Below are 12576 nucleotides of genomic sequence, written 5' to 3'. Positions count from 1 at the left end.
TAAAAAATACAAATACGTTCGAGCGTATTAATTAAAACTCGATTCATTTTTTCATTAACATTAATGATAATAATTCAAAAATTTTCAATCCAAAAATAAGAACATTTCTGCTTACATTGTAATTATAATGTATATTCATTAAATATATATTGACATTTTTATTTGTTTCATAAGTATAGCTATAAAAGTGGAATGTTATTTTATATGATTTCTAGGATTAGTAAATATTAATCTATTAAAGAAATTATCACAAATGTGTGGATATCTACTCATATTTTAATAATATTTGCTATAATATATTTTTTTTTAATAATATTTTTTCTTAAATATTATTAAAAATTTAGCACATTATTTTATGTTTCGAGCACCTATAGAAACAATCAAGTATATTAATGGCAACATAAACACACTTATTTTATTTGGTTGAAGTTGTGCTAGATATTATATTTTTATAAACCTCAAAAACTATGATATTAGGAATAGTACACTTCAGATATAAGATTATCATGTTCGTTTTATTTAATTAGTAAAATAAAAAAACTAAAGAACTAAAAAGAAATGATACTTCATTTATTACAATACTTTATACTATACCAATTAAACCCATTAATATATTTCTTATATTCACATGAATTCAACTATAAATACTCTCAGGTATATTTTTGATATAGCAGCATTAGTAATTTAAATTCTTCAGTAAAAACTACAATTTTAATTTATTAAAGTAACTTTGTATGTCACTCCATAATAAGCTTAATGAAAAAATATCTTGTCCAGTAACACATCCATTCATTTATTTCCATAACTTCGTTTAAATAAAAAATTGAGACTATATACTTTCTTATTGTACTTTTTCTTTCTTTGTAATGTATTGCAGATTCTGAGAGACTTTCGGTATTATTTCTGTAAATATTACAGTACCTACAAAGACTAGAAATGTACCAATCCAATGGTACACAGTGAATGGGTTCTTAAAATAAATAATAGAAAAAATTAAAGAAAGGAATTTTCGTAACGTTATTACCAGTGTCACTGTAAGAGAATTGCATTCAGTAGTTAACACAAATACAGAACTTATACAAATATATCTGTAAAATCAATTAAGAAAAAATATATGTTATATATTATGAGTATAATGAATATAAAATATTATAAGGATACTGTGTAAGAACATTTCCAATTAAATAAGCAATTAATTTTGGCACAGATAGATTAATCACAGGTATAATCAATGGATCTGATGCCATTGCCAATACTAAATGGTCCTTAATATTAGATATCAAAGTTAGAAAAAATGGCAATGGTAATAAATGCTGAAAAGATTATAGATCTTTTGATTAATAATCTTTTACGGATATTAAGATACTATAAACATAAATTTATATTTTTATTAGATATAGTATATACTTATAAAAATTTCTTACCGTATAATATAAAGCTTCTCTTGCATTTTTTCCATATCTTGCATGTAAAACTTCTTGATAGATACCCATTCTAGCAGAAACAAATAATGCAATAGTTAATAATGTAATACCTAACATCCACCAAAAAAAATCATCCCATGGTGTTGTTGGAACATGTTCAACATGCTTAGATTGCAAGGATTTTATATCTTTGCCACTGACAATAGTACATATTGCAATTCCAAAAGTTATCATCATGACAGATAAGTATTTACTAAATGCATAATGTTTTTTTAATATCATAATACCCATTATCATGTTAGCTATCAGAGAACCCTAAAAAATCATAAGATATATGTACATACACACATATATATAATCATTATACATATATATATATATATATACATATATATAATTGATATTTGGCCTATATGATACACATAAATATATCTATAATTTTTACTTACAGCTCTGAAGATCATATGAAGAGGCATTGGTATATTAAAATCAAATGCATAATTATTACAAACATTTGCAATAAAAAACATTGTCACTAATATAAAATAATCTTTTATACCGACATTGGGTTTTATAGTTCCGCATTTTGAAGTAAATAAAAATCCTTCTATGGCTATGAAGAGAAATTGTGAAAATGTAATAAGATTTCCACTACCTGGGTCATCTCTGTAAGTAAAAATAATGTTTTTTTTCTACACATTAAGTAAACGACATAAGAGCGAACACATCGGTACTCACTTAACAAGCAGTTCCAAAAAAACTACATTAGTGCAGCATCCCAAAAAAACACAAAATATTGCAATTGCTGCACGCATTTTAAAAATTTATTTTAATTTTCTACGTTTAACCTATAAATCACGACGAAGGTATTACGAACTATTAGAGATAGTTTCTGACCAACGTATGAAATACAAGTACTGCTTTATTTAAGATACTACTGATAAATAGCTATTCATGATTATCTATTCTATTACGTAAATTCTTTTTACGATACATCATATTACCGAATAAATAGCAATACATGCGGTAATAAATTCTCTGTGATATAAATAAACAATTCATAATTAATACATTATTTTCAAATATAACGATTCAATCATATATAAAATATATATTTATTTATTATTATTACTGTAATTTACAATTTGTTAAAATAATCGATTAAAAAAATAAATCATATTAATGATATAATAAATAGTAAATCACTGCAAATAGCTTTTTGATATAGATAAATAATTGTGTATATGATGTATGTTTAATGGTTTAGAAAAATGTACGCAATTAATCAGACGTGATGAAGGTCAATAAATATTCCTTGGATTTCTAAACCACATTCTAAAAACACTTGTGTTTATGACTTTAACTCTATACTTTTGAAGTCAGATGGCGCAATGAAAGGTTTTCAGTTGTGTTAACCAAATAGAAAACATTTCTAATATACACACCTAATTACTTTCACGCTACATATCTGTCTCACAATTAAGAATCTTCTGACAAACGAAAGGTTATTTGAAATCTATAAGTGGCAGCACTGTGTCGGGTTTGTAGAAGACGCTTTGTAAGTCAGCTGATCATTACCTGGTTTATCGTTTAGTTGTCGGGTGGGTCGAGAGGCAGCAGCACGCAATCTTGCTATCACGTGAGGTCACAATGGTTTCTGATTGTTTTAACGACGTCCGGATGAACAAACGACTCTTTTGAGCTCTTTTAAGTATTTCATTCGCGTTTCTACTTTTCGTGTTACAACAAAATCAGAAAAATGTAAGTAAATATTATCAATCTTGAATTAGAACAATTTACAGAAATAATCTTGAATTGTATATGAATACAAACGATGACGTTAACCCAAATTTTAAGATCATTATAATTTCTCGCGATTATCTATTTCTTTGAATACGTTAATTAAAACTAATTTTGAATATTTTCATGTTGTTGTAGGTTTTATAGAATACTTTATTCTCTTTGTTCATATATCAAGATTATTGATAATCGAGAACGATATGTTGTAGTATTGATTTTGTAAGCGCTTAGTTCGTACATACGACAGGCGCCATTGTCATCGCGACAGTTACAGGTATCCTCTAACCAAGCGAACTTAGTTTATTTCTTGATTCAAGGTCGTCGCTTTTTCTTATATTTATTCTTCATAGTACACTTTTCATTTCTCTATATTTGTCGGTATCTAAGTTCCATGCGCCATTCACGTAGTAGTTGGCGCACGTCACGTGGAAAGCGCGCCTAATTACATAATATACTCAACGCAGACGGTATATTATATGCCACACCCCCTTCTGTAATTCGTTGATTTAAGGACGACTCGTCTACGAACTTTCTTTAATTCGCGCAAATAATAAATTAATTAACGATCGTTATATATTTTAAGGTTATTTTATTATTTCTTTTTGATAGACGTATGGATTATATAGTCTATATAATGTGTAACATTGAAGCAGATGGTTGTTTACAAGAAAAACACAAATTAATGTACTACAGGTTTTTTAATGAAGTTGAACTATTTTGTTAAATTCATATATTTGTATGTCATGAAATAAATGTTGTAATGATATTAGACATGTTTAAATAGTTCATTACGAGATTTTTAATTCTGTGCAATTATTATTTCCTTCAAATGCAGATATTCAAAAGTAGGAATTAGAAGGCATTGTTCAAGATGACGGAATACTGGCTTATATCAGCACCAGGAGATAAAACTTGTCAACAAACATGGGAAACCATGAACAATTTAACTTCAAAACAAAATTCTTTATCCGACAACTATAAGTTTCATATACCTGATCTTAAAGTGGGAACATTAGATCAGTTAGTTGGGCTGTCAGATGATCTTGGAAAGTTAGATGCATTTGTGGAACAAGTTACGCGTAAAGTGGCAACTTATATGGGAGAAGTTCTAGAAGACCAAAGAGATAAACTACATGAAAATCTTTTGGCCAATAACAGTGAGTATATCATTAAATCATTCATTTCTTTTTTGTATATAATCTATTTCTCATAATAGGATAAAGAATTATCCAATATTACTAGGGTCCAAAATTAGAGTAATTATTTTTTTTAATATTAAACACATATAGAGGTATTTCCCTTCTTTGGAAATGTCATGCTATTATTCTTTTACCTTATTCTGCACTGAATTAAAGGTTTACATGCCAACATGATATTTATAAGAGTTACATGGTTAAGAAAATTATATAGAATTATAACTCAAAAATACTTTTTATTACTTTATATCTATAAAATTTGCAGATCCTTTAAAAATATTAAATAAAAACTATTAAATTTAATAAATGTATATAATAGCATTTTTTTTAATGTTTGCATATAAGCTTTTAATTGATATAGTTTTTTGAGTAAATGTATCCTCATATTTGATACTATTAAAAAATAATATCAAATGCACGACATTTTCTTGTATCATTTTATTAAAAAAAAATGTTTGCATTTTGGACCCTTGCAACAGGTATCGATCGATTTTTTATAAGTATATGATACAAGGCAAAATTGTAAAATCTAAAAGGCATGTCAATGAATACTGTACACGACACAATACATATACACTACTTAATTCTGATTTACTTAATAATTTTAAATGTATATCAGTTAGTTTATTGAATTTTTAAATTAATGATATATATTTTTCTTAATATATAAAAAATACAATGCAATAGGGCAAAACCTTATTAATTTTGTCTGCATACACTGATACTAAATAATTATAAAATTGAAAATATTATACAGAAATCATTGTTTATGTGAATGCAGACAAAATTTTTGTTGCTGTAGCGTACAGTAATAACTGTTACCGATAAATATGGTATGTACCACTATTTTTTACATATTACAAACAAATGTCAATAATAATCCTTTATTAGTACACCTACATTTCATTATAACTGATCATTAAAAATTTTTTTTATCACTATGAGATTTACTATAATCCATTATATACATTACATTAATGCATTAGTAAATAATATTAAAATACTGAAGAAAGAATAAAAGATCAAATACATATATATATATATATAAGTAATCATGCATTTCATACACAAATGAAAGTAGATTTCCATGTGAGTAGAAATAATTTTCTCTTTTCTTGATTATCTTAAAAGTTCTCTGAGGCTAGTTGTATTTGATTATGCACAACCCTTTCCTTATATAGAAAACAATAGTGGTATAAACCATAAATTAGTATATGATTGATATATTTGTAGAGTGCTTATTATTGATTTTAATTTTAAGAATTTCATTTTTATTGTCTACTAAAATTCATTTTTGTATCTGTGATGTTGCTTGGCTTGCTTGAATTTATTCAGACCACATTAACCCTGTTTCCCTACCTTATACTTATTATTTTATTAACAAATGATCATACATGTACACCTTCCAAATTTTTGTAACAAAAGCTTTCAAGAATTTTTAAAACACACATGCAACATTGTGTACAAAAAACAAATGATATTATTGGTAAATAAAACTTCAATCTCTGGATATGTGGACCACTCACATCGACGAATAAAGCCTTCCAGAGGACGCAAGGAGTTGCTTGGGTTACTGTGGTCACCAAGCTCCAATTAGTCACTATGAGGTTCTTTAATTTTAAATTTAGTTATCAGTCTCTATTTAGTCTTTATGCCTGTTTGCAATGCTCTATATATTTTTTTTTCTTCTTTTTTTGTTTTGTTTTGGTATATCTGCTCATTTAATATTCAGTTATGTTTTCTGTTAAATTGTTTTCTTTTTTTTCCTTTATATTATTTGTATAATAGTCTGTTATTTCATTTTCTACTTTTTTTTATTTGTTGTTATTTTTTGTTAAACATCGGAGTATTTAACGACTATAAATAAATTTATTAATAAATATCCAATAAAAAATTAAGAAGTAAAATGAATAATTTCTGACAATATTTTATATTAATTTTTAAAGTATAGTATTCCATGTGTAATTAAAATTTTTAAATAATCATGAATCTGATTTTAAAGAGCATTCTATTAAACAAATATTGTTACATATTACAAAAAAATTTTTCTTATATATAATAAAATATAAGATCCTGCATTATAATCTATTCATAAAATTTCTATTCAATTATTCAATTCTAATTTAATGCAATGATAGAAATATATTGAATTATTATGAATAATATTCTTATAAAAATTATATAGAGTTAAAAACGTTGTTAATTGTTTTGTGATTAGAAGGGATTTATGTATGAATATGTAAAAAAAAAAAACGAAAAAAAATAGAGTATTCTTCGCTAAATACTCCATAGGTCTTCCGTTCGATCCTTAGTTGTTTTTGATTGAGTTTGGTCAGCATTGTCGTTAGGCATTTGCGTAGGACGCAATAATAGTTGAGCGAGACTTGAGAAAGATCGCGAGGAGATTGGGACTGGGCTGTAATGGATAGGTCAAACATCAGTGGATGGGGAGAGCTTGAGCCCCGAAGGGGGTCCGGACACCCCGCCAAACACACCCGTTACTCCATCACACAAGACTTCAAAGGACCATCACAAGCAGTGGAAGGAGTTGGACAAGTCAGAACCAGAAGCAGCCGCCTGTTTAGGTCAGCATTATCACCATCGTCATCATCACCATGACCATCGTTATAGCCACTATCATCAGAACCATCTATCCAACTCTGAAAAGAAGTCATTACATAATACTCAAGGTGTCAGCGATATTCGAACGTCGAATGATCCTTCGTCAGTGTATTCATGTTATCGTGCACGTTGGTGCACTGCTTCAACTCCTTCAACACCTACTCCAAGTCCTGGTTCTGCAAGCCCAACCCCTTCCTTTTCATCAACCTGCAGCAGTGAAGAAGATAACAAATGGCAGTCAACAATACATCCTAGGAGTACTGAAAAAGCAGACCGAATCATCTCTAATCGTGCATCAGTTGACAATAATGACGATGACGACCATGATGTGGACCAAAGCGATGACCAAGATCAAGACCATAGTGGCAGTTTGCCTAATCCAGGTACCCATCCTACCACCATCACATCAACCTATCATACCTTTTCCTGAGATAATGGCAAGGTATAACTGACCTATGGTCGTTTGTTCCAAGGATTTGCTCCTTTAGTAGTTAATATATTTTTTCGGAGCGTAAATATTGGGAGAAAAAGAGAGAGAGGTTGTCATTTTCGTGGTCTTATTATTCTTTAATTCGTAAAAAATAATTTTCGCATGCCATTTTAATTAAGAAATAAACTAATATTACTTTTATTGTAAATGCGTATCACACACAAAATACAATGACTGTATTATATCATGATCCTAGTGCGCATTTCCTTAGATGTCAATTCCGCACAATTGCACTACATATGCAATGTATGTAATGCTGAATTCTTTTTTGCAGTATTATTGCCTCCAGTGTAACAAATTCTTGAAAATCTTCCTTTAATGTGAGTGTGCTGTTTTAAATGAAGAAGTATTGCTTGTTACTCTTTGTTTTCCTTTTTGTCACTGTAATTGAACTTGTAATGTTCATCATTATTTTAAATGGATTAACAATATCGGAAGGACACAAATCATGTCATGTTTATAAATTTGAAACAAACATATAAATATATAAATATAAATCATATATTATGTCATATCATCAAAAGGCCATGACAATCTCTCTCCAGTACTTACACTATTGAATTTAAGCCATAGCTGTGAAGAATTTTCACGTTAGTTTACATACTACCAAAATATTTTAAAACTTAATTAAATATACATTACTTGAAAATTTACAAGTTATTGAATATGAAAAAAATTAAAAACCTGAAGGAATGCAAAGAGATTTGCCTATATTATAGCACATTTTAAACATAAAATGCGTGCACCTATTTGATAAAATATTTATATTGGTAAATTTGCCAATATATATTTTGATCTTGGTTAGTCCTTCTTACTCCTGCGTCCTGTGTACTGGTTGTGTCTGAATACTTCATTTTAACAAAATGTAATATGTTCGATTGATTGTTCCAGATGCCACAGATTTATATTTGAATTAGAAATTGTCTGATGATTGCATAATGCACATGTTTCATGACTACTATTTTCCTTCTTTGCTTCTTTTCCTTGTTTAGTCTATTTAATCTTGGTATTATAAACATAAGTTTCCTGTTTTTACTTATTTTATTTATCTTCCATTTTCGAACGTAAATCTCTTACATGATTATAATATCATACAAAATATAATTTTCATTTCATATAAAATATTATATGTTGCAAAAAATTTTAAATGTTCAATAATCATATATAAACTTTAATAGTAATACTCATTCAAGAATTTTATATTATTTATTTTGGTTGCAGTAATTACTTTATTTTTATTAATAGATCCATTCTTCACTCATATTAAATAATTCTATTATTTAAATTTCACTTTTTATAATAATAAATTTTCTTATATATAAAAAAAAAATTATAATAATTATATAAAATCTGCATCACATTCTATACATTGATATAATTCAATAATATCTGTTTTTTTGCATATGTTGCTTTACTGTACAATACAGCATAAATAAAAATACATACAAGAATCTTTAACAGCAATACAAGATATAGCACAAACATAAATAATGAAATTTAAAATATGTTTATCGATCGGTACATGAATTTACAAGAAATTGCTGTGTTGCATGTTTACAATTTGATTACACTACTACACAGTATTAACATAAATAATCTGAATTTCTGTTACTTTTGGATGATAATTTATTAGTTAACAAGCAAATAATACTAAGATTTTTTATTACTATTTTCACACTCAGTTAGCATGAAATGCTTTATCATCTCAGCTGCTTGGCTTATTTTATTATGGCACTATTATTAATGAAATCATTGTAATTTATCACTAATATAGGTATTAATAATTTTTGTTAACCATTGTATGCGTGTGCGTGGTGAATGGGGAGATTAGTAAAAAAAATCTCAGCAATAGCAATTACATATAACTATGCAGATTATACTGAAAAAAATTATGAAAGTTTCTGTTTATTATATTTATTGCTATTTTTCTATCATGCAATTATATTCGAATATTTATATACTGCTTTAAAAAAATTTGATAAAAATATATAAAAGGTTTTATACTTAAAATTACATAAAATTAAATCTAAATATAAATGAAAGTTAATATGATTCTAGATAGAAGTTTTCATATTTACTATTTTATAATTTTATCATGCACTATATATAATATTACATACAAATATAGCATATATTTGAAATAAAAAATGCAACTTATAATTTAATGTAACAATCAACAAAGTCTTTATAATGAAACAAAAATATAGTTATATCTACATTATATTATTTTTATCTATACCATTAGATACATTAATAAAAATTGAATGCAGTAGTATTGATATAATTTTTAATGATTTAATAAATCATATAAATAAAATGCTTTAATAAATTGTATGTGCACCTACACATTAATGTTTGCACGATATATTCAGTTTAGGTACTGCCTGCTATTCTGAATAATATATAAGGAGCGTACTAGAATCAGAGAAATTTGTATGATACCAAAACAAAATCTTTCTCTGTTTATCTCATTTATACTATTACTCTTCAGTTACAATGTGACATATAATATTAATATATTAACATCTTTCAACAGAGCTTCTTATAAGTCTCAAGTTTTGAGTTTTGTAAATTATTAATATTAATAAATAACATCAAATAACACCATTGAAATTAGACATTAATAAAGCTCTGTTAAAAAATTTAAATCTTAGCATTACACATTTTAAATTTTAGATATAGTTATATTAATATTAAAAATTTGTTAGGTGATCTACCTTCGTATATAACTCGATTCCAGTGGGATATGGCAAAATATCCGATCAAACAATCCTTAAGAAATATCGCGGATATAATTAGCAAACAAGTGGGCCAAATAGATGCAGATCTTAAAACCAAATCAACAACATATAATAACTTGAAAGGCAGCCTACAAAATCTTGAAAAAAAACAAACGTAAGTTTTTCATTATATAGTTCATCAAAATTTTTATATTTGTCTAAAGTTTATGTTTCATTTATGAATATATCTTATAGTAATAGTAATAAATAAAATATAAAAAAGAATAGTAGTAATAACGAAATTTTTGTACAGAGGAAGTTTGTTAACAAGAAATCTAGCAGATTTAGTGAAGAAGGAGCATTTTATTTTAGACAGTGAATATTTATCAACGTTACTTGTAATTGTACCAAAGTATGTATTATGTCATTTACTATATATATATAAAATTATATTTATATTTATTATATACATATTTATCTTTATACTATATTATAGCTGGTTACTACTATATTTTTAAGGTCTAACTTTCATGAATGGTACAGTGGGTATGAAAAATTAACAAAAATGATTGTGCCACGAAGCACACAGCTTATAACTGAAGACTCAGAATATGGATTATTTACAATCACATTGTTCAAAAAAGTTATTGAAGAATTTAAATTGCATGCTCGTGAGAAAAAGTTTATTGTGCGCGATTTCACATACAATGAAGAAGAACTTGCTGCAGGTATATTTTGAGACTATATCAATTTTTTATAAATATAGTTTAATTATAAATATAGAAAAAGGTATAGGAGCAAAAAGATATGAAGAATCTTTCGTTATTATAATATGTATGTATAATACAGGTAAAAATGAGATTACAAAACTGGTAACCGATAAGAAAAAACAATTTGGATCACTAGTACGTTGGTTAAAAGTAAATTTCAGTGAATGCTTCTGTGCTTGGATTCATGTTAAAGCTCTGCGTGTATTCGTAGAATCTGTTCTTAGGTAATATATTTTATTTTTTAACAAAAACATAACATTATAAATGTGTGTGTGTATATATTATTATTATTATTATTATTATATTGTTTTCAAATAGGTATGGTTTACCAGTTAATTTCCAAGCAATTTTATTGCAACCACATAAAAAATGTATGAAGCGATTACGTGATGTTTTAAATCAATTGTATGCTCATTTGGATTCTTCTGCTACTGCATCATCACAGAACCAAGATGTAAGAATTTTGATTTTGTTATGAGATAAAATTTCATAGACACGTTAGGTATTATTATGTCAATTTATTGTTGTAGAGTGTGGATATACCAGGATTAGGATTTGGACAAAGCGATTATTTTCCTTATGTGTATTATAAGATTAATGTGGATATGGTTGATAGTAAGGTGTAATAATTCACACTTGTAAAAATCCTTCCTTTATATTTCAATTACCTTTTCACTTTTTCAGGCGACTATTATTATTCATAAATGCATACAAACCAATATTTTATCTTTATATCAAAGATAGAATTTTGTTTGCATTTGTAGAAACGCCATTGCATTCTTTTATCTTTGGTTACCATATAATTGTAACAATTTATTCCAGAAAATGTAATTGTGTAATTATTCATCAGAAATCACTATTTTTATAGCAACTCATAATATTTGAAAATGCACATAAAATTTAACATGAATTGCATAACAAATTTGTATAAGAAGTTATATATTAGTGTGTACATATTTTATTTAGAAATATTAATTTTCATTACATAGACTTTTTTCTTCCTACTTTGCCAAAGATTGGATTTACATAACTTGTTGCAATAGTAAAGAAGATAATGAAATAAAATTACCGTTTATAAAATTAAATATTTGTTAATCATATGCACACTCTTGCAGTATGATTATTTTTTGTGTATCTACGAAATGCATAATTTTACATACAACTTCTATATCATATTTCAGCAGGTAAAGAAATTATATTATTTATTATAATAGAAAGAGTGTTGCTGTGCATCACTTTATTTGTTTTTAAATCTTGCCTGTAGAATCAAACACAATACGATCTTAATTCACTCAGGAAAAGTAGGCATTAGAATATTTATGCATATTATTATTTGTGCGTTATCTTGTTCTACTTTTAAAGTGATTATTTATCACTTTAAATGCCAATAATATAATTGTTAAATATGTACGCATTATACACACGTGAGCGTGCGGAAAAATACATGCATATAATAAGAAAGCTGTATGCTTATTAAGGCCTGGATTCTGGGCAATATGTTAAAATTATGTTTTTGTCAAAAATGACCAGAAATATAATATTGTTCGTATATGA

At 26.7% G+C, this 12576-nt stretch overlaps 3 protein-coding genes across 10 annotated transcripts in view; 2 read left to right on the top strand and 1 right to left on the bottom strand.

The window, feature by feature from the left end:
- Positions 1-3185, top strand: part of LOC127071415 (AMP deaminase 2) — an 18806-nt gene extending 15621 nt beyond the window's left edge. Inside the window, exons 13-14 of one of the 2 annotated variants that reach the window (XR_007785045.1) lie at positions 1876-2092; positions 3019-3185. The gene's annotated coding sequence lies outside the window, so the exon portion shown is untranslated. Of the gene's footprint in view, positions 1-877; positions 1156-1875; positions 2093-3018 lie in introns of those variants that run through there. The other variant, XR_007785044.1, reaches the window with a different exon arrangement.
- On the bottom strand, positions 152-3124 carry LOC127071422 (UDP-xylose and UDP-N-acetylglucosamine transporter-like). 3 transcript variants are annotated; one of them, XM_051010684.1, is made up of 6 exons: positions 3003-3124; positions 2163-2272; positions 1874-2090; positions 1425-1739; positions 1162-1313; positions 161-1088 (listed from the first exon to the last, which is right to left on the bottom strand). In XM_051010684.1, the coding sequence occupies exons 2-6, from the start codon at positions 2237-2239 to the stop codon at positions 842-844; spliced, it is 1008 nt and encodes a 335-aa protein (XP_050866641.1). In that variant the 5' UTR covers positions 2240-2272; positions 3003-3124; the 3' UTR covers positions 161-841. The 3 variants fall into 3 exon arrangements, with proteins under 3 accessions (XP_050866642.1, XP_050866641.1, XP_050866640.1); XM_051010683.1 differs by having other exon boundaries at positions 162-1088; positions 2870-3009; XM_051010685.1 differs by lacking the exon at positions 3003-3124 and having other exon boundaries at positions 152-1088; positions 2163-2245.
- LOC127071416 (V-type proton ATPase subunit C) lies at positions 3035-12576 on the top strand. 5 transcript variants are annotated; one of them, XM_051010666.1, is made up of 9 exons: positions 3035-3185; positions 4060-4381; positions 6850-7005; positions 10241-10427; positions 10566-10664; positions 10772-10980; positions 11102-11246; positions 11341-11476; positions 11553-12576. In XM_051010666.1, exons 2-9 carry the CDS (start codon positions 4096-4098, stop codon positions 11646-11648), a joined length of 1314 nt encoding a protein of 437 aa, XP_050866623.1. In that variant the 5' UTR covers positions 3035-3185; positions 4060-4095; the 3' UTR covers positions 11649-12576. The 5 variants fall into 5 exon arrangements, with proteins under 5 accessions (XP_050866623.1, XP_050866620.1, XP_050866624.1 ...); XM_051010663.1 differs by having other exon boundaries at positions 6850-7425; XM_051010665.1 differs by lacking the exon at positions 3035-3185 and adding an exon at positions 3361-3908 and having other exon boundaries at positions 6850-7425.

Source organism: Vespula vulgaris, chromosome 21, assembly GCF_905475345.1.
Source record: "Vespula vulgaris chromosome 21, iyVesVulg1.1, whole genome shotgun sequence".
NCBI classification, from domain to species: domain Eukaryota; kingdom Metazoa; phylum Arthropoda; class Insecta; order Hymenoptera; family Vespidae; genus Vespula; species Vespula vulgaris.
The sequence above is the reverse complement of the archived record's forward strand: the minus strand, read 5'-3'. Positions and strand labels throughout refer to the sequence as shown.